Source organism: Hydra vulgaris, chromosome 01, assembly GCF_038396675.1.
Source record: "Hydra vulgaris chromosome 01, alternate assembly HydraT2T_AEP".
Taxonomy (NCBI): domain Eukaryota; kingdom Metazoa; phylum Cnidaria; class Hydrozoa; order Anthoathecata; family Hydridae; genus Hydra; species Hydra vulgaris.
In genome coordinates, this window is record NC_088920.1 from 27,901,425 (window position 1) to 27,922,500 (window position 21,076).

The window sequence follows — 21,076 nt, forward strand, 5'->3', positions numbered from 1 at the left end:
TTAATTTGTTTTTAAAATTTTTAGGAAACCATTGATGTTTATAAGCATTTATTTTATAAACTTATTTATTAACTGTTATTAACTATTTTTTAATACTTATTCATTAACTATTTTATTAACTGTTTTATGCTAAACAGTTGCATGTTTGTCGATTTGTCAAACTTTGTTTCAAAAATTTGAGCCCACCTAAAATGGTTTAAGGTTGGTAATAAAATCGTTTTAGGTCAGAAAAATATGTTCGGTAACTTTTTGTTTTGAAAAGCAGTAATGAACCATACTGAAATAGGTTGGAGGATTCAATACAAATATCTACACTACCGTTCATAATTATTCAAATAATATCTCTTTTTTAAAAAATGATATTATTTATTTAACTATTTTTTATGTTTATTTTTGCTTATTTTCGCTTATTTTTAATTAGATAATTGAAATATATTTTGGTTAAAAGAATAATAAAAATACTAAAGTGGGTAAAACTACATAAAAAATCAACCATCAATGACTGTAAACATAGATAGACGTGTCAAAGTTTTAAACCTTTGGTTTTAAGATAAGATTGTTTGTCTGAAAAAAAAATTGTCGAACATCTGCCCAAAATAAGTATTTTTATCAAGACATAATTTTTAACCTTTACTCAAGGCTGTGTGTAAGAAAATTGTGAAAGTGATTAATGACTGTACAGAACAGGCAGCTAAATTAGCAACTGATTTTAATTTTAGGTTTTCATAAAAAATGAAAGTTAATGTTAGCACTTAAATAAAAATACCATAGAAAGTCAATGTCAGCACTAAGTAAAAATACCATAGAAAACATTTTTCAATTGAAGCAACAAAGATACAGTTAAGCAATAACCATCTCAAATAACAACAATTTTAATTTATCATGCATTAATTGTTATTTGTAATGCATTTTCTTAAACACATCATAGAATTTTTTCTTTTAAAATTTTTATTTGAGTATTTTTAGTTGCTTTTAAAGGTGTTACAGTTGTCCAAAAAGGGGTCCCAAAAATCTCTTCAAAAACGACCCGAAAAATCCTTTGGAGGGATGATTCTATAGGTAATAGGGATCACTTTAAAGAAAAAATTAAAATTTTTTAATTACGTCTGCAGAAGAAAATTATATTTAAAGTTTCTGTCTAAATACACCAAAAATCTTTATTTTTAAAAAGTATTTGTACAGCCAAGAGCTAAAAAAAAACACTTTTTTTTGCCTTAAACTTTACTATAATATCCCTTTAACTTTTTTTTAATATCCCTTAGATTCAAAATTATGTTTTAATAAAGAGTATTTGTATATACATTTCAAAACTAGTTTACCAATACATAATATAGTATATCAAATTTCTTTTGATTTTTTAGTACGATAAAAAATCAAAAGAAATTGATATTAAAATTTTATTGTTAAGCATGGCATTATTTTAAATACAACTTTTTTCAAAAAGATATGCATATATTTATAAATATATATACAATGAATTACAAAGTAGCTTTAACCAATACAAATTTGAGACTGTAGATATTCTTTTGATATCGAGGCTGTATATCATTTGACAAAAATGAGTAATTACACGCAAAAATATACTTTGACTGAGATTTTTCTCCTGAGAGTTTTTAATTCACGACAATTTAATTTCAAATGTATTTATTGTTAAGATCAATAACACAACTCAGAAGTTTGTCTCCATATTCAGGATGAGAAGGTTGCCTATTAAACCTTTGTCAGTAGATCTTGAATTTGGCATGCATCGATTCAGTGGTTTGAAAGCTGAAAACTCCGAGCCAAGTTTCATTTTATTCAGCAAATTTCTTAATGTGATGAAATATTGGTTGAGAGTAAGGTTGATTGAGGCATTCAAGTTCTTGCAGTGAACAACTTTTCAAACTTGGTTTTTTATCTTTTTTTCCAACACTTGACATCATGAAAAAATCTGCTAATTTTTTCCAGAGGTTGTCAAGGTTTTGCTTCACGCTTGCCTCTACAGCCCTTTTATCCATTGAGTTGTTTAGAGCTGATGCAAGCCTTTTCACACCAACATTGGAACATTCCAATGTTGTTGTGAAATTCATTGTAGTGCTTCTACATGAATTGCAAATACCAGTTGGAATTTTCTTATCATTGAAATTAATATTGCACTTGAAAATATTCTTGACTCTTTCAATCAAAAAATCAGTTAATATGCGATCACTGTTTTTCAAACACAAAAACAAACAGATTTTCTGCAATTACCATGATTATTTTAGCGGCAAAAACTTAAGGCCAGAATATTTCAATTTTATTTCCTTTAAATTTGAATTTTTATTAAAGAAGGAAAAAAAATTAAACAATAGGTTATTATAATGATGTTTAGAGACATCTGCAACATTCAAGACAAAACAAAAGGTTTTTTTTAGTGACTTTTAGCAGTTAAAACGCATTTTGAAAATTAAGTTTCTTACTGTCAATTAGGCAAAAACTTTAAATGCGATTTTCTCCTGTGGACATAATTGAAAGCTTTTAATTTTTGTTTTAAACTGATCACCATAACCTATAGATAATCACCCCCCCCCCACGGGATTTTTTGGATCATTTCTGAAGAGGTTAGGAGCCTTTTTTGGACAAGTGTGGAGTACGTCCAACTTACATTCATTTGGCCCATTTTTTTTTCTCCTTCTATAACACATATTAACGCTAAGGGATATTAGAAAACAATATAAAACTGTACTTTACAGCTTAAAAATAAATTTAAACCCAAAAATAATAATTTTTTAAGTTTAAGTTTTTAAAAAAAAATTTGAAAAAATATTGCATAATGGGTCAATTTGATGTATTATTTTGGCAAAATATATTTTTTACAAAACTTAATAAACTAAATTCTGTTACATAATTAAATATTGTCTTTTTCTTCAACATGAACACATATACACATTTCTTATTTGAAAAACTTACGTAGCGTAAATTAAATCTTTTTTCAGTTCTTTATACTTCATTTATTGTTTATTTAACTATTTAATATAAAATTGTGGAGGATAGAACTAATCTGATCTGATTAAAATCCACGCTTAAAAATGATTATAAAAGAAATAGAACAACAGTTATTAACCTCAAATTTAAAATGCAATTATTTTATTTGAGCTTTAATTATAAAAGCTTCAAATATATTATTATATACTTGATATACTGTCTCTTGAAGTTGTGAATGAGTAAAAACTACATGGATTTTTCTTGTTATAAGATTAAAACCAAATGATTCATTAATCAGAACATTTTCTTGATACAGAATGCGATGCGTTTAGCGGTTTTTAATTTTTAGTTTAATTTTAAGATTTTTAGACAATTTAATTTAATTGTTTAACTTGTAAACATCAAAAACATTTACAGAGAAAGCAGAGAGGTAGAGAATGCAGAGAAAGTAAAATATTTAAATAATAAAGTGAACTATTATGTAAAACCTGTGTTAATGATTCTACTAAGTAGTTTTTATATCATCCATTTTGTTTATTTGTAGAGGTGTTTCAAGAAGATTAAGTTGAATCAAATATAAGTAATAACCCATTATCATTAATAATTGATAAAAGTTGTTTTAATTTTATGTTGCACAATATTTATATGTTGCACAATATTTTATATGTTGCACAATATTTAATAACAATACAAACCACTATAGTTCAATATTTTTATGAGATGGTGAATTTTAATTGGTAGTTGATTTAAGCGATTCAATCATAAAAAAACTGCCAAAAATGTATAATATAAAAACTATTTTTTATTATTTGACTTAAATATATAAAACTATAACGATTTTTCTTGTTTTTAAATTCATTTTAATAAACTAATATAAAAAAAAAAATAAAAAAAAAAAAAAAAAATACATTTTTAACTTTTCTCACATATTTAATTTTTCTTATACTAATAATATAAAAATTACCAGATAACTATGAAGCCAAGCTGATCGGGCTTAGATATTTTGATAGATAATACATAAGACAATAATGATATACATTGGCGTAAAAATCTAAAACGATAGGCTTGGAGTAGTTATGGGCCAAAATACATCAAAGTAAAACATACTCCTTTGTCTGCAACCCTTGGAATTAGGAAAAATGAGGTCGGCAATAATTTGCCGATCTCAATCTTTTAGAGGTCGGCAAAAATTATTTGATACAAAGGTCTTACCATAAAACATTAAAGCAAAGTTGGCAATTTTTTGCCGACCTCAAACACTTTCAGGTCGGCAGTTAGGTCGGCATTGCCGAATGCCGACCCTAATTCCGAGGGTTGTGTCTGTGATACATATTTAAAAATTTTTTCAGTTATTGATATGAATACAACTTTTTATGGCTGAAGAAATGTTTTTATGGTTTAAGAAGCTGGAAGAAGTTGAAGAAGGAAATTTTTTTAATCTTTAGAATAGCTTTATCTTAGCTTTTTATTTTCCGTCTCCTTTTTTAATTTTTGTGAAGTGACATCCTTGGGTTGATGTCTGGGAAAAAGTATGATAAAAGCATTAACAACATAAAAGCATTACAACTTTATTCTTGGTTATGGCAGAAAAAAAAGTAGACTGCCTATCACTTCCTAATGCTGGTAAAACAAAATATTTTTGAGAACCCAGAAACATTTATTATAAATTTGTGAATGCTAAAAATTGTGGTGGTTTGTGGAAAGTGTCTAGTCCAGTTTTGAAAATATTTACTAAAGTTGAATTTCTCATTTGCCATCGAACTAATGGCTTTGGAAAAAAAAAAAAAAATTGACTCAAAGTTAATGTGATTAAAATTTTGAAAAATAGTGGCCAAAAATAGTTTACCAATGTTTTTATTGCTCTTTTGTTCCCAAGCAATTTCCAAAAAAAACATTGCATTTTTTCCAAAGCATCCTATAATGTGCAAAGTTAAACAAAATTTTTATAAAATTTCGTTTAACTTTTTCGTTTCGGGTGCAAATTTTAAATCGGGTTATTGGGATACCAATCACTTCATAGTTACATAGTCCAAAGAAAAACTAAAAAAGATTTGTGGGCTTGTCTGTGGCTGCCAAAAAACCCTGAAAATTGCCACCCCCTTTACTAAGTTGGTTTGGATCTGCTCCTGGTTCAACAAATGCATATATAAAAAAAGGTCTGCAAAATAATTTTTTTTTTTAATATAAATAAAACATCACAATAGCAACTAATCAATATTTTATGCCATTGAATGTTTTTAATACGATGTGAAGAAAATAGCCATTTATATAACCTTTTCTTTCACTTGATACTCTTGAACTCTTCATCAAGTAACTTTGTCTATCATCTTTAGTGCACCCAAAACTAACATTTTATTTAAAAACATGCTGCTAAATTGCTTGCAGATTTGCTTTTAAAAATAATCTTTTCATTAATAAATCTTTTAATTTTAAAAATTGGCTAATATTGCTTGTGGGTTCGTAATTTTTTTTTAAAATGTAACTTTTTCTCTTTAATAAATAAATATTTTTTATTTTTAAAATCGGCTAATATTGCTTGTGGGTTTGCTAATCTTTTTTTTAAAAATACTTTTTTCTTTTTTTAAATTTTGTTTAATATTAATATATTGTAACTCTTTGTATAGACTAAAAAGTAGAAAATAAAATTAAGCAAAAACGTGTATGTTTCTATATAAACCTTGCTCAGACCTGTCAATCTTTAGTTTACTGAACTATTAAATTTAAATTTAAAAGTTTATTTTCTACTTTTTAGTACAAAAAAGATTATATTATTGAGCAAATGTTTTTGCTTTATTTTATTATGCAAATTATTCATTTGCTTTCAGCAAAACTAGGAGGCATATAAGAAACTTTTATTAAATCACATGAATAATTAACTTTTCTCACCAATAGATTTTTCAGAGTTTTCAGAGAATTTTAACCATGTAAATCGAACATTATTTATATCAGAAAATGATTTCAAAAAAGATTTTTTTTTTTGTGTGTGTTAATTCATCTCCCCAAGGCCCAAAAGGCCACTACAGACAAGGAGGCTACTTAATTGTGGTTATAACCCTCTCTCAACTCTATAACTCCAGAACACGAACCTTGATGAACAAGGCCGCTGCACGGAGAAAGAAGTTGAGCGCGGTATTACCAGGGACATGGTGAGGATCGAACTCGGAACCTCTCGCTTATGAAGCAAGCACTCTACCACTACACCACTACTGCATTATTTTTTGTATTTTAATATACAACCTACAGTTGTATTTTAATATACAATCAATTGTATTCCAAACATTAAAAATCAAAACGACAAAAAATCATAAAAATATTTGCAAAATTGTGCTGTTTTAGCAGTATCTAATGGTGCATAGATTTCTAATGCAGTACTACATGAATTACTTAAAACCTGTGCAGCTAAATGAACATTCATAGCTGAAAGCATGGTTATTTTGTGTTCAACCATTAGTTTTGGCAGGCAACTGACATTTTAAATATTTACAAAACAAATCAGTAATATGAGATCATAAAATATGTTGACCCTGATTCCATATATAGCAATTACTTTTACTAGCTCCAGAATAAAAAAAGCTGTTCTTTGTTGTTTTGATTGAATAAGGAACATCAGAAATAAAGTATATAAACCTTTTATCATAATCATCAGCAAATAAGTTATCAGCACAGTAAGCAACATCAACATCATCAATATCTTTTTCTTTAGTCAAATTAAAATACATTAAAAAAAATTTTCTATTTGATGATGCTCCATCACAAGTAACTGCGACTACTTTTAAACCAACAGAAATTTCTAAAATTTCTACAGCTTTCCAAAATATAGAAAATTATTGCACTGATATAATACTTGTAGCAGCAAAGTTTGCAAACGGAATTACAATACTTATAATTTAAAAAACTAATATATGAAAAGTAAGTTTGTCTGCTAGTTGTGATGTTGCAAAAACACTAGAATCACCCAAATCAACATAACCAATTAATTCTCCAGAATGTTTGTCCCAAACCAAAATTTCCTGAACTTTTATTTCATCAAAAACTAGGACTAAAAATTGCTCTTGAACTGAAAGGTTTAAATTTCTTTTTATACATTTTTCAATGATGAAATTGAGAACAGCATAACATCTACTCAATCCACATACCATACGTCTGAGATCGAAAAAACTCTGTCTGATTTAAATAAAATTTGCTGGTAGATGAAAATAAATTAAATTTTTTTGAAGTACAGTGTTTAATACAAAGATTTGATTTTAATGCAAATAAACCAGTTATCCCAGAACACAGGCTAAAAGAAGTAACAACCAATATAAGATTTGTTCCAAAACATTTCTTATAGACCTTCTGTATTAAGTATATATTGAATGGCCATCTGGAATGAGCCAATAATATACATAAATGATGAAAAACTGTCATCAACATATATTTCATAGCAAGGATATGTGTAGGTTGTGTCATAGAATATAAATTCAACCACAACAGGACTCACAAATCTTCAACTAATACGATTTAAGAACTCAATTTATATATAGGCTTAAAGGCTATAACACTATTTGCATCTCTTTCTTTCACCTATTTGCAATCTATTTGCATCTCTTTCTTTTATCTATTTGCAATCTATTTGCAATCTATTTGCATCTCTTTCTTTCTATTTGCAATCTATTTGCATCTCTTTCTTTCATCTATTTGCATCTCTTTCAGCAGATGTCAGATGCAGATTCTCTTTGTATAGGAACTGATGAAAGGAAACTTTTTTTAGGTAAGCGCAGAGTTGAAAATGAAAAACCCCACTAAAACCTGGGTTAAGTATCACTTCTGGAAGAAATTTGCTTTTGGCAATAAACAGACACTTATTTTCTATTCCAGTCTTTAAATTTTAATCTGCAACGCGATCTTTCAAAATAATGGCAATCAGACTTTCCCTCCAAGAAATATTAAAACTATCATTAGAACCAGGAATTTTAAATAATGCAACACCATTATGCCTCCTAGAAGCACTGCATCCATAAATGGAACAACTAACACTAGGTATTTAAAGTATTGGATGAAAAAAATGCAATTTGAACAAGCAGTTTGCAGGTAAACAATCAATGAAAAAACACAAACAAAGATTTGATCAAAAGAATACCGCAAGCGGCCAGACTATCTATTTCTTATTAAAAACATTTGGAAAGTTGAATAATCGAGGTCATCGATTGATCTTATCGTTGAATCGAATATTCTAGGTCATTTAGAATTGCAACAATAAAACAAAGAAAATTTTAAAGTTTTAATAAAAGTAAATAATAAAATAACAAAAGTTTTAATAAAAAAATAATAAATTCAAATTGAGATACAACACAACATTGAACTTGTTTGAACAAAATTGAAATGAGGTTATAATTTTGCACCATCATTTTTCTAAAAATTTAAAATAAATTAATGAAATGAAACCAGACTGCATTACAAGTGAAATATTAATTAAGTTAAATGCTAAGCAGTTTAGTAATTTAGTAATGATTATTTATTTATATGCAAGATATTGAATTTTTGGTGGGGCTATAAATCTGCACTGCACTGTATGTACACAATAAATATATATACATACAACCCTTGGAATTAAGAAAAATGAGGTCAGCAATTTATTGCCGACCTCAAATTGTTAGAGGTCAACAATAGGTGGGCAAAAAAAAATTTGACACAAAGGGGTTACCATAAAACATAGAAACGGGTTCGGCAATTTTTTGCAGACCTCTAACACATTTAGGTTGGCAGTTGGGTCAACATTGCCGAATGCCGACCTTTATTGCGAGATTTGTATATACACATACACACACACACACACACACACACACACACACACACACACACACACACACACACACACACACACACACACACACACACACACACATATATATATATATATATATATACAACCCTCAGAATTAGGAAAATTGAGGTCAGCAATAACTTGTCGACCTCAATCTTTTAGAGGTCGGCATCAGGTCGGCAAAAAAAAAATTGATACAAAGGTCTTACCATAAAACATCGAAACGAGGTAGGCAATTTTTTGCCAGCCTCAAACACTTTTAGGTTTAGGACCTAACAGCAGTTTTAGGACTTAACAGCAGTTAGGTCGGCATTGCCGATTGCCGACCCTAGTTCCGAGGGTTATATATATATATATATATATATATATATATATATATATATATATATATATTGATATTTGAGGCTGTTTTGTATTATAATAATAAAACAAAACTCATAGTCGTAAAAGAGTGCTCAATATTAAAAAGATACTTCAAATAGAGCGATATACATATATATTAACGAAGAAAAAACAACTTTTTCTATGGTACTTGAAGTTTCATGCCTATACGGCAATCATCAGCCATTGAATACAAATTCAAAAACAAAAAAAACCGCTAAAATTACAAAATACTGTGTAGTGGGATCTTAACGTCGCTAAGAAAAAACAAAATATCAGCTAATCACCGATATTTTGATATTTTGTTTTTTCTTAGCGACGTTAAGATCCCACTACACAGTATTTTGTAATTTTAGCGTTTTTTTTTGTTTTTGAATTTGTATTCAATGGCTGATGATTGCCGTATAGGCATGAAACTTAAAGTACCATAGAAAAAGTTGTTTTTTCTTCGTTAATATATATATATATATATATATATATATATATATAAATATATGTAAATATATATATATAAATAGACACACACACAGATATATATTTATTTTTAATTAAATATATACAAATATACTTTTAGTTCATCTGAATTTATAGCATCTAACCAGCTGTTATCATCCTCATCAGAGCTGTAAAAAAGTAGTTAAAAAATATATACAGTAAATTTTCATAGCTACAGTTAATTTGAGACAACCTAAAAGACAACTTTTTCAAATTTCAATGGAAACTAAAAATGAGAAAAGAGGTTGATTTTTTTAAGGAAACTTTTTTTGTACTTTTTAGTCATATTGTTTCGATATTTATAGCTGATCAGATATAAAGTTATAACCATATAAATATTATAAATTTATTATATTTAAATTATAATAATATTACATTTAAATTATAATAAAGTTATAATCATATAAATATTATAAATTTATTATATTTAAATTATAATAATATTACATTTAAATTATAATAAAGTTATAATCATATAAATATTATAAATTTATTCAGGTGTAAATTTAGATTATGATTTAAAGTATAGCTATAATGCTATAAATCAGATATAAATTAAAGTTAATTGAAAAAAAGCTTAATAAAAACTAGAACTGGCTCAGCTAATCCAATTTAAAAACTATATATATAAAAATTTTAGATAAAAATTTATAAAACAATTGCTGAGAACCTTTCAACTTTCTTTTCTTGAAAAGCAGGTAACTGAAATATATCTGGTTCATTACTTTTTTGAAGTTTCAACTTTAGTGTGCTAAAAACATTAATGAAAAAATATAACAGATGCAAATACTAAATATAAGAAATCAAATTTAAAACAAATGTTTACAAATTAACAAAAGTTAAAAAGCAACAACATGCTTATAAAACTAATTTCTAATCTTATGGACTCATTGAAAAGAATTTATGTGAATTTCAAAACTTTGAAAAATTAAAATAACTAACATAATTATAATAAAATCTTATAAAAATGAAATGTGTAAAAAATATTATAAAAATGTGTAATTATTACAGATACATCTTAATGAACTGCACATACAAACTAATGGTTTATACGCAAACATTTATGTAAACAAAATTACTTAAAATTCTTATCTAATTCATATAAAGTATCTGCAATGTTACAAAACAAAAAGCTTGGTTGATATAAGGAAATGCCATAACCAAGCAATCTTTTAACAAAATCAAGTTAAGATAACCCTTAAATAAAAATCAGCCCCCGAATTTACCCAATATTGTGTTGAACATTCTAGCTGATTATAATATTTTCCTAATATTATCTAGTGTAAATTAACCGTGATAATATTAACTCTATTTTTTCTTTTAAGTTGAAAAAATTCTAGTATGCACATACATTTTCTTATAGAGTAATCCTTTAATATGCCATGTCAAATTGAACAAACACAAACCATCATATAATACACATCATCAACTACAAGTCACTACCACTGAATGTTTCAGAAAGTTTTTTATGGACCAGATTTTGTCCCTAAAATTTTAGATCAACAACTATTGGGCTTTTTAAAAAAAACAACATTTAAATAGAGAGTTATTTGGCAAAAAATTTCTTTCTTCCAAGAAAAATTTTTCATCTCTAATTTCAACCTAATAGGTTTCGAAAAAGTTATGCTATGGATACTTTTAAAAAGACATCTGACTTTTGATTTTTTTTTATAATGGAAGACTTAAGTTGATATTTTTGTTATTAAACTGAAAATAATCTAATATCAAGTTTTAATATTTTTCCATTCATTTTTTAATTGGTCGGAAATTTTATTAAAATAAAATAAAATTTCCACGTTTATTACTTATAAGAAACAGAAGTGATGCACACTTCTGTATTTTTCATAAACTCATTCTTTCATTTTTATATTAATGATTGCCTAAATTTGAAACAAACTTTTTTTATCATTAAGAAATGCAATATCTTTTTGCCTAGTTTTTATATCTTTAGCTCTATAATAATATAATTAATATAATTTAACATAATTAATACACATTTACAACTTTTCTGATTTACATTTTTTAGCGCGCTTTAAAAACTTTACCTTTCAAACCGTATATTAACTTAAATTTTTGTTTGTTAAAAGCCTTATTTCCATATCAGCAACCCTATCTGTAAATAGTAAGAACCATTTAGCATTACAAAAATATTTATAAAGATTCTTAAAATTTAAAATTAAAAATGTACCTCTTTTTCCCAGTGACACATTCTAATGCTTTTGATTTTAAAAAGTTTTTTATGAGAGACTCGTCAATTTTACCCTTACAGGCCTCTGCTTTGAGGCGATAACTTCGACGCAATTTCTAAAAAAGTATAAAGTTTATTAACAAAAAGATGCAAAAAAATTAATAAAATATGTAAACAAATTTATGTGTATTATTCAAAACAGACAATTTTAAATAATAAAACCAAAAAACGTAATAAAACATTATTAAACTCTTTAAATAGTCACAAAAGCAGACATTTTAGCTTTAAATTTGACAACGACATTTTAGCTTTAAAAGTGACACCCACCAACGTAAAGTAACATCCATCAATATTTTTAACACCCATCTACATTTTTTTGAGCTTTTAAACCAAAAATTCCAAATTTCAAAATGAAACATTTTTATTTATATAAATTTCTATTTAAAAGACTGTCATTGGAAGCAAATATCTTTTTGGAATTCGAAATAGTTATCTTTCAACAATGAAAATTATTTTTGTATGTATTTTACTATTGATGTCAAATAAGGATGTTTTTCAAAAAGTGATTAAAGTTACAGGAGGTTAGGTTTTTCAAAAAGTGATGGTTACAGGAGGTTAGGTTGAAACAGAGGTTTTGTGATTGGAACAGGAGAACAAAAATACGACTTAAAACGCTAAGGAAATTTAAAAAAAAAAGTGATATTTTACAATTTTTTATAATTTTATAATTGAGAATAAATTATTAGTTAAATTTATAATAGTACTTATATACTAATATTTATATAAGTTAGTATAAATTACTCTTAATGTCTGGTCATGAATATATTTTTATTTTTCACAAGAGGATTAGTTTCTGACTAAATATTAGCCAAATAATAAAAAAAATGTATTTAGCTGGTTTATGGTGTTTTTATGGATGTTGTTGTTCTAAACATAATTCTTCTCATGGGGGTCTCATTCCCTCTAAAATAATACAGGCAATATTTTTTCTTAAAACCCTCTCTAAATAAATAGAGGCAATTTGTCTTGAAAATAAATATATATTTAAAAAAAAGATACCAACAAAAAAGTAATTATATATATATAAAAAAGTAATTATATAGAGTTATATATATATCCAACAAAGATGGTGCTTTCTTGCAATATGACATCAACAAAGCAGTAGACTGGTCAAAAAATGGCTCTTGCTATTTAACATAGACAAATGTAAAGTGATGCATGTAGGTAACAAATCCACATACAACTACACAATAGAAAATGAAGATAATACACATCATCAACTAAAAATCACTGCTGATGAACGTGACCTTGGTGTGGGTGCTTCAGACAACCTTAAAGTCAAATAAATGGTTGATTTAGCAACGCCAAAAGCAAACATTATGCTCAGAAAGCTTAAAAAGTCGTTTAGAAGCTGAGGTATGCTGCTTTGGAAAATGTTCTATACAACTTAGGTTAGACCATACTTAGAATTTGCTATCCAAAATATGGTCACCCTATCTCAAACAAGATATAAAAAGACTTGAACCAATCCAATGCAGAGCAACTAAAGTATTAAATGAGCTCAAACATCTTTCTTAGAAAGAAAGACTCAACATCCTTGGACTAACCACTCTGAAAACCAGAAGGAAACATAGAGACATCTTATACAAACGTATAAAATAATATGGTTTTGAAAAATGGTTTTGAAAAATTTGACTCCACTACACAAATAACAGCGCGTGCTATTTCACACTACAATCTATATGACCACAATCTTTGCCTGGGAAAATAGAATGTGTCAAACTGTGCTGAACGAATATAAATATATATATATATATATATATATATATATATATATATATATATATTATATATATATATATATATACATATTCATTAATTTCAAGACTAGAACAATTCAACTTTTTTAAAAATTTCATTTTTGAAAACACTGCAACATTTTTGCCATTATGTAGTTAAAGAGATTAATTATTGAATATAGAAACTTATATAAAAGATTAATTATTAATATAAGAGATTATTTATTGAATATAGAAACTTATATAAAAATATATTAAAAAAAGCTTTGCTACATATTGTACCTCGTGCTTTTTTGAAATTTTTTTCTGTACTTTGCCTCCAAACTAAATTTTGTAGATGAGGTGATCAAAGGATGCTTTTTCCATAAAATATGACATCTTAAAACCTATTTAATTTCGAGATTGTAAAACAGTCATTAAATTTAAATATTCATTTTAAGTCAAGTTGATTATATAAAATATTAATTTTAAGTCAAGACAAATTGAGTTTAGATTGAAAAAACCTTATTTAAACAATTTGAATTTCTTAATAAGGTCAAATCTCTGACATCATCTTTTATTGATCTTTTTACAATTCAATGAAGTTGTTTGAAGACAAAAATCATTTATTTTTTGTTTGTTTTTGAGAGTTTTCTTAACTGAGGTGTAATTACCTTGCTTGATCATAACTAATTTACACTCCGCTAACTTGATAGTATACCATATTGTACAACTGCAAACTTTTTTTTTGACTTTTGACTGTCAACAGAATCAGAAAAATGCTTGGTTGTACAAAGCCTGCCCAGTAGATCCATCCATACCCCAACTGTTTAATGTTTTACTCTCACAAATCTGCTAATAAAAGAAAAAAAATATTATATACCATTTTTGCTATTACCTGAGTATTTTTTTTCAGTTCGGGCACATTTCCATCGAAGACAAATACTGGTTTAATTCCATAAAACAGAAGCTTACAAATTCGATGAAACATCAACACTAAGTGTGCATTGTATACTTGATTCCCATGTTTATCACGCATTCCTTTAACAGCTTTGTTTAACCATATACTTACATCTATAAATAAGTATAGCAAATAAAAACTAAAAAATAAAAACTGAATACAACATGAACTTATAGCAAAACAAAATTAAGATTTTTATATTAGTTATATAAAAAGCAGTAATTCATTTTGGATTTTTTTTTCATTCCGCCGAAACTGATAACATCGTTTTTTAAATATAAACTTATTTTAAATTGATTCCATTGTTTTTTAAATATAAACTTATTTTAAATTGATTCCATTGTTTTTTAAATATAAACTTATTTTAAATTGATTCCATTGTTCTTTAAATATAAACTTATTTTAAATTGAAGTATCCAAAAATATTAGTAACGCATAGCGATTTCTTGATGACAAGACCATCAGTCTTCTGCAAGTTTCTCGCGTTCTTTCAAGTAATTTCTAATACTTTACAGTTTTATTTTATATATTTTTTATATAACATAACTTTGTAATTTTTTTTTATAATTTTACTTACTCTGTAAAGATTCAGTAAAAATAATGATGAGCACAAGTGATGTGTTATTAGATTTTTTATGTTTCACACAGAGCTAAGTATGCAAAAGAAGACTAGAAAAACTTGAAAAAGACTTTTTTAAATAAATAAAAGCCTGTCTAAAACAAGCAATATACTTAAAGTCATGCGCCAATGACTAAACAAATCAATCAAAATATGTACACAACTTTTTTTGGCTAATAAAGTTTTTATATGTAAGTACTTATTTGGCTAATAAAGTTTTTTTTTTTTTTAAAAAACAATTTTTAATTAGTTTAATTAGCTTCCTGAATATGAATAAATGCTGCATTAAACACATAATGATAACATCATGCATCTGAGGTGGCTTCAATACATACATCAACTAAAAATTTGGGTTTGGACAGGTACCTTCTAAATATGCTAAACTTAATTTTTGAAAAATAATTCATTTTTCCATTGCTCTTACTTTTTCTTCTTTTTCTGAAAAATTAAAGTGGACATTTAATAAGTATTAAAGTACGCAAAAATTATCAGGAAATTGCTACCCTGTATAGATTATGTATGCAGGCCTTGTTTTAAAGTGTTAAACTGTTCAAAATTAGCGATAAGCTGTTAAGATTGCTTTACACATAATTTACTCATGTGTAAAGCAATTTTACGTACGTCTAGAACGATTTCCATTAAGCAACTTTTTTATTTTTTAACTTTTAAATTATTCTATAAACAATAAGATGAAAGAAGTAATTAATTAAAAAAAACAATAAATCAACTTTTGAATGATGATTATTTAAAAAAGTAAGTTACAAAAGTTTGAATGATAATTATGTTAGATATAAGCGCTGTTAGATATATATTTACTAATGAAAAAACTCAAATAAAATTAAAAACTACGAAAACTTAATCTCTATTAAGTTAATTATTTTATCAAAATATTAAGTAACAAAAAACAAAACTGTTTATAGTTGACTACAAATTTTTGTATACAAAGTTTTTTTTTGTATACAAAATTATTCAACAAAATGTAAAAAAAACAAAAAACATAAAAGAAATATATATAACAAAAACTTTTATTTATCATCTTGCGAGCACAAGAATATTCATACAGCTTTTGATTGCAGTAGAAAAAAATTTATTTAAACTTCTATTTAATAATAAAAATAAATTAATAATAATAAAAAAGTTAAATTTTATTTTATATTATCTTTGATTTATATAATGATTTTTTTTTAATTTTGTTTTTATTTTATTGTAATGATTGATTTTTTTTGCTTGAAAAATGCTAATACTTTAAAGGGATCCCCAAGTGCTGAGACAAGTTGTGTTCATATTAAATAAAATGTTTAAAAAAAAACATTTTATTTAATATGAACACAACTTGTCTCAGCACAATTTAGGCTAAATTTTTAGATTAAAACTAAATAATGAATGCACACCATTGATTTTAAAATTCACATTTTAGTCGAAGCTCGCTGTCTCCATTTTTTTTTTGGTTCTTTGAGTCTGTACAATGTTAGCCGCAATCTGCAGACTTGATCATTTATTTTATGCGTGTTTAATTCATAACAGTTTTGGTATATGACCTCATCGTATAAATTTTTTCTTTTAAGATATCGTATTATTTTTTGCTACAATCACCAAACCATGTTAACTGTATAACTTTTTACTCAATCCCAAAAAAAAGTTTGTGATACAATTAAAAATAAAGTAATATATATGGTTTCAATATTTGAGTAGCGCAACTTGTTTTTAACAATTGTTAGTATAAATCTTAATCAAGATTTTTGTATAAAAACATGTAAGAATATTTTATATCAAATTTATTTTTCATGTTAAAACTGTTTATTGCAAAACTTGCATTTGACAATCCCGGTAGTTTTTTAACTTGAATGAATGAAAGAATGTTAATAGACAGGTTTTAATATGGCACATTTTAAAAATACAACATGTATTGAGAAATGCCTAATACACAACGTTTTATAAAAGTGCACTACGATGATTTGACAATTTAAATGTCTGTCTGTCAAGAATTATTGCCAAAATATGAAAATTATGGCAAGAATTCATAGTAAGCCATCTGGATTTTTTTTGCAAGGTATAAATGTATAAAAAGGGGCACAAATATTATTGAATTGTAAATTTTTAATTGAACTTTAAAATGACAATTTATGCTTTTAATGGATGACACAGTAATCCAAACACATCGGGTTTTCATATCGTTCCTTAGCTTACAACACCACTCAAGCCGAAAATTAGCAGTTTTTACATTTTAATGCCTATTGATGGATCTAACCATTGGTCACATGATATAGATTTCAGCAAATCAGAAACCATAATTCAAAAAGTAGTGACAGCCTGCAACACCGCATAAGTCGTTAGTTTTTTTCGTCTCCTGTAAAGTTGGTAAAAATGACTTATGGGGTGTTGTTAGCTAAGGGACATTATATACTTTCATCAATTACCCTCAAATCCAATAACTGCACTTTATGGAAAAAGACAATTGATATATGTAACTGCAACAAAAGTGTAAGAATTAGTTCTTTACAATCCGATGGTTCATGTTCGACATGTGTACTTTTCCTTTTTATGATGTGTTTGTTTTTGTTGTTTGTTATAATACTGCTGCTTGCTGTTGCGTTTATTATAATAATAATTTTAACATTTTTATTCAACTTTATTATAATAAAGCATTTGCTTTGCTGTTTTTATTTTATTTAGAACTGAGCTAAATTTATTTTTTTATGTTAAAATCAGAAACTATCAATGTTATCATCTTTGAAACTATGGGAGCTAGCTGAAAATAGGGAAGCTAGCCTGGGAGCTAGCTGACTCTATAAACTTTTCTCTTAGAGCTGACTCTTTATAAACCTTAAGAGCCAGACTCTTTATATATTTTTAGAGTTCAGACTCTTTATATATCTTTAGAGCTCAGACTCTTTATATATCTTTTGAACTCAGACTCTTTATAAACCTCATAGAACTGACTCTTTATAAACCTTTACTCTTTGCAACATAGTTTGCAACATAGTTTGCAACATAATTTTCATTGATTAACAAAAACACTTTTTTTTTAAAATAAGCTATAAATTAAAACATTATTAAAACATTATAAAAGTTTATGAAAGATTGAATAGGATAAAATATTTTAGTTTTATAAACAGTTATGCTTTGATTATTCCCAATAATTTGTGAAAGATATTTTTTTGTAAAGTTTTTTTTTCATAAAAATTCACATGTCAGTTTTATTATTATTTGTATACATATTTTTATTATGCAACAAGTGTAAAAATAAACATTAAAATGATTATTGAATATGTAATTTTGTAATCTTATATTAAATCTTACACTTAATTTCTTATACTAAATAATAAAAAAAAAAGTAAAAAAGAAAAAGAAAGTAACAAAAAAAGTTTTAATAAAAACATAAAATTAATTAAAATCAAACTAAGAATACATTCATTCATATCTAACATAGCAAGGTTAATTAATTCATTCAAAAGCTAATAAAACTTACTTCATAAATTGTCAATTGTTTTTAAATTTTTTTCTTGAAATTTTGTTGTTAAGTTTTAATATATAATTTTTAGTTATTTTATTACTCAAAACCTTTCAATTACATTTTTAAAGCTGCTTTAATATTATTAAAATCAAAATGTTTAAATATTAAGATTAATAAATTGCTTGCGGGTAAATTTGGCAACAGCTTTGCAATGATAAACCAAAGGATAAACATAAAAATTTTAAATATATATTGATTTTTTTAATTACTAAAAGATATAATACAGAAAAATACAGAAAAAACAAACCATGTCATTACACTAACCCAGTGGTCGGCAAACTTTTTAGCAAAAGAGTCAAATATGAGCATTACAACAATTAAAAAAAAAAAAGTGAGCCAAATCTGATTGTTAAGTAAACTTTTATTACACACTTTTATTACATAATTTTCATACTTAAAAATATTTATTAATGCGAACAATGAGCTTGCATTTCCTTGGAAAGTTTGAGTAAGTCAGGTTTGTATGTTATTGTTTTTAATTTTAGGCATGATTCCAAGTTCTCATCAATAAGATAATTTCTCAGTTTACTCTTGATAATGTTCATGCATCCTTAAAATATTGTTCACACATATATGTAGAACCAAAAGGGAAAAATCAGCAAACGCGAGCTTTTTTAGCTGATCGTAAGAGTCAGAAATACTATTCCAAACGTTGAAAATGATCATGTCTTCCTTCTCCAGGTCATTCAAAGCAGACCACTTGTATTGTGAACTAAAATCACATTTTTTCTTCTCCAATATTTCCAATTTAACACAAAGACGTTCGAATTTAGAGCGCCATATCTCCTTGTTTTTTAAATCCAGCAATTGTATTTCAAAGCTACTAATTTCAATTTCAAAAGGAGTAAATTTCAATTTCAAAAGGAATAAATTTTAATTCGGTTATCGTAACATTAAGAGGTTTTTTGACAAATGCTAAAGTTGGTTTGCTGTTTTTAAATTCCTGAAACCTGCTAAGAAATGCTTCCCTTATTTAAAATTATTGTTTTAAAATGATGTTTATCAATAGGGGAATTATTTTCTTGACGATGCTTTAGCAGGCTCAGAAAGTGAAACGATGTTTCCCTTTCAAAATCCTGGGCAAAAATGGATAATTTACAAGATAGAGGTAAAAATAATTTTACCTCTATCTTGTAGAAAATTTAATTTTAATACCGATTACATAATTTTTTTTCGTTTTATACATAAAAATTAGACAAAAAAGTAAGAAAAATTAATATTAAATTTTTTCTGGTAAAACGGATCATTCACATATTTACTTTAAATTCCTTTATTAAGTAGTATGTGAATTTTTAAATTAGGTACCTAGATGAATTAAATTATTGGATTTTCTCATGTGTTAGTTCCGGGTTCTTCCTATATAAAGTTATATAACAAAAATGACTCAATGATATTTATTAATTATTCAATTTCAAGATGACAATAAGTAAAGTCATACAATGAAGAAGATATTAGAAGCTGTGTTAAATGATATAAAAGAAAAAAATACTTTAATCAGAAAAGCTGCATTCAAATATGGCATTCCATTCTCAACTCTAATAGGTCGCAAGAACAACAACAATGCTAGCTTCAAGGGATCAGGATCAACAACCGTACTCTCACAGCAAACAGAGTCAATTATGGTGCATGTGTTTAAGTTCCTATGTGATTGGGGTTATGGTTTAACACGAAATGATGTTATGGACTTAGTATGCGGTTACCTTCTTTGAACAAATCAATCAAGCCTATTTTAAAATAGCAGGCCTGGCAAAGACTGGTTTTATGCATTTATAAACTGATGGTCTAAAGAAATTTCCACAAGAAAAACTCACACTTTAACATCTGCCAGAGCCGCTTCTTGTACGCAAGAAATAATTGATAATTATTTTGAAGTTGTCACTAAACACTATCAATTGTCTGGGATAACTTCTGGTTGTCACATTTGGAACTGCGATGAAACAAGTTTCTGTGGTGATCAAGGCAAAGCAATTGTATGCTGAAAAGGTGCAAAATGTGTTTTGAAACTCACTGGTAACAATGAAAAAATCCATTAAACAGTGAACAATTGCTGTAATGCTGAAGGATACTTTACACCACCATTCGTGGTATACAAAGCAAAACAAAACTTTAGAGCTGAGTGGGCTTTAGGTGGTCCGACTGGCACCAAATATTCAATTTGTAAATCTGGTTGGATGGAGCATGACACATTTATTGAATGGTTGAAGGAAGTGTATATACCAGAATGTCAAGCTATTAGTGGTACTTATATTTTACATCTTGATGAACATACGTCTCACGTCAGTTTAGCAGCTGTATTGCTATGTCGGGAAAACAATATAATTTTGATTTGTATACCAGCCCACTCATCTCACATTTTTCAGCCACTGGACAGAGGTGTCTATTGCCATATTAAGC

General features: G+C 26.7%; 1 protein-coding gene across 4 annotated transcripts in view; it reads right to left on the minus strand.

The window, feature by feature from the left end:
- Positions 1–21,076, minus strand: part of LOC100198919 (DNA excision repair protein ERCC-5) — a 50,437-nt gene that overhangs the window by 24,719 nt on the left and 4,642 nt on the right. For 2 of the 4 annotated variants that reach the window (XM_065787823.1, XM_065787824.1), the window contains 5 exons: positions 14,487–14,662; positions 13,892–13,995; positions 11,811–11,926; positions 10,293–10,373; positions 9,696–9,750 (listed from right to left, as the gene is read on the minus strand). Coding sequence is in view for 2 of the 4 variants with exons in the window: in XM_065787821.1 (XP_065643893.1) it covers positions 9,696–9,750; positions 10,293–10,373; positions 11,811–11,926; positions 14,487–14,662 (428 nt within the window). In the remaining 2 variants the exon portion in view is untranslated. The remainder of the gene's footprint in view (positions 1–9,695; positions 9,751–10,292; positions 10,374–11,810; positions 11,927–13,891; positions 13,996–14,486; positions 14,663–21,076) is intronic. The other 2 variants (XM_065787821.1, XM_065787822.1) reach the window with 1 other exon arrangement.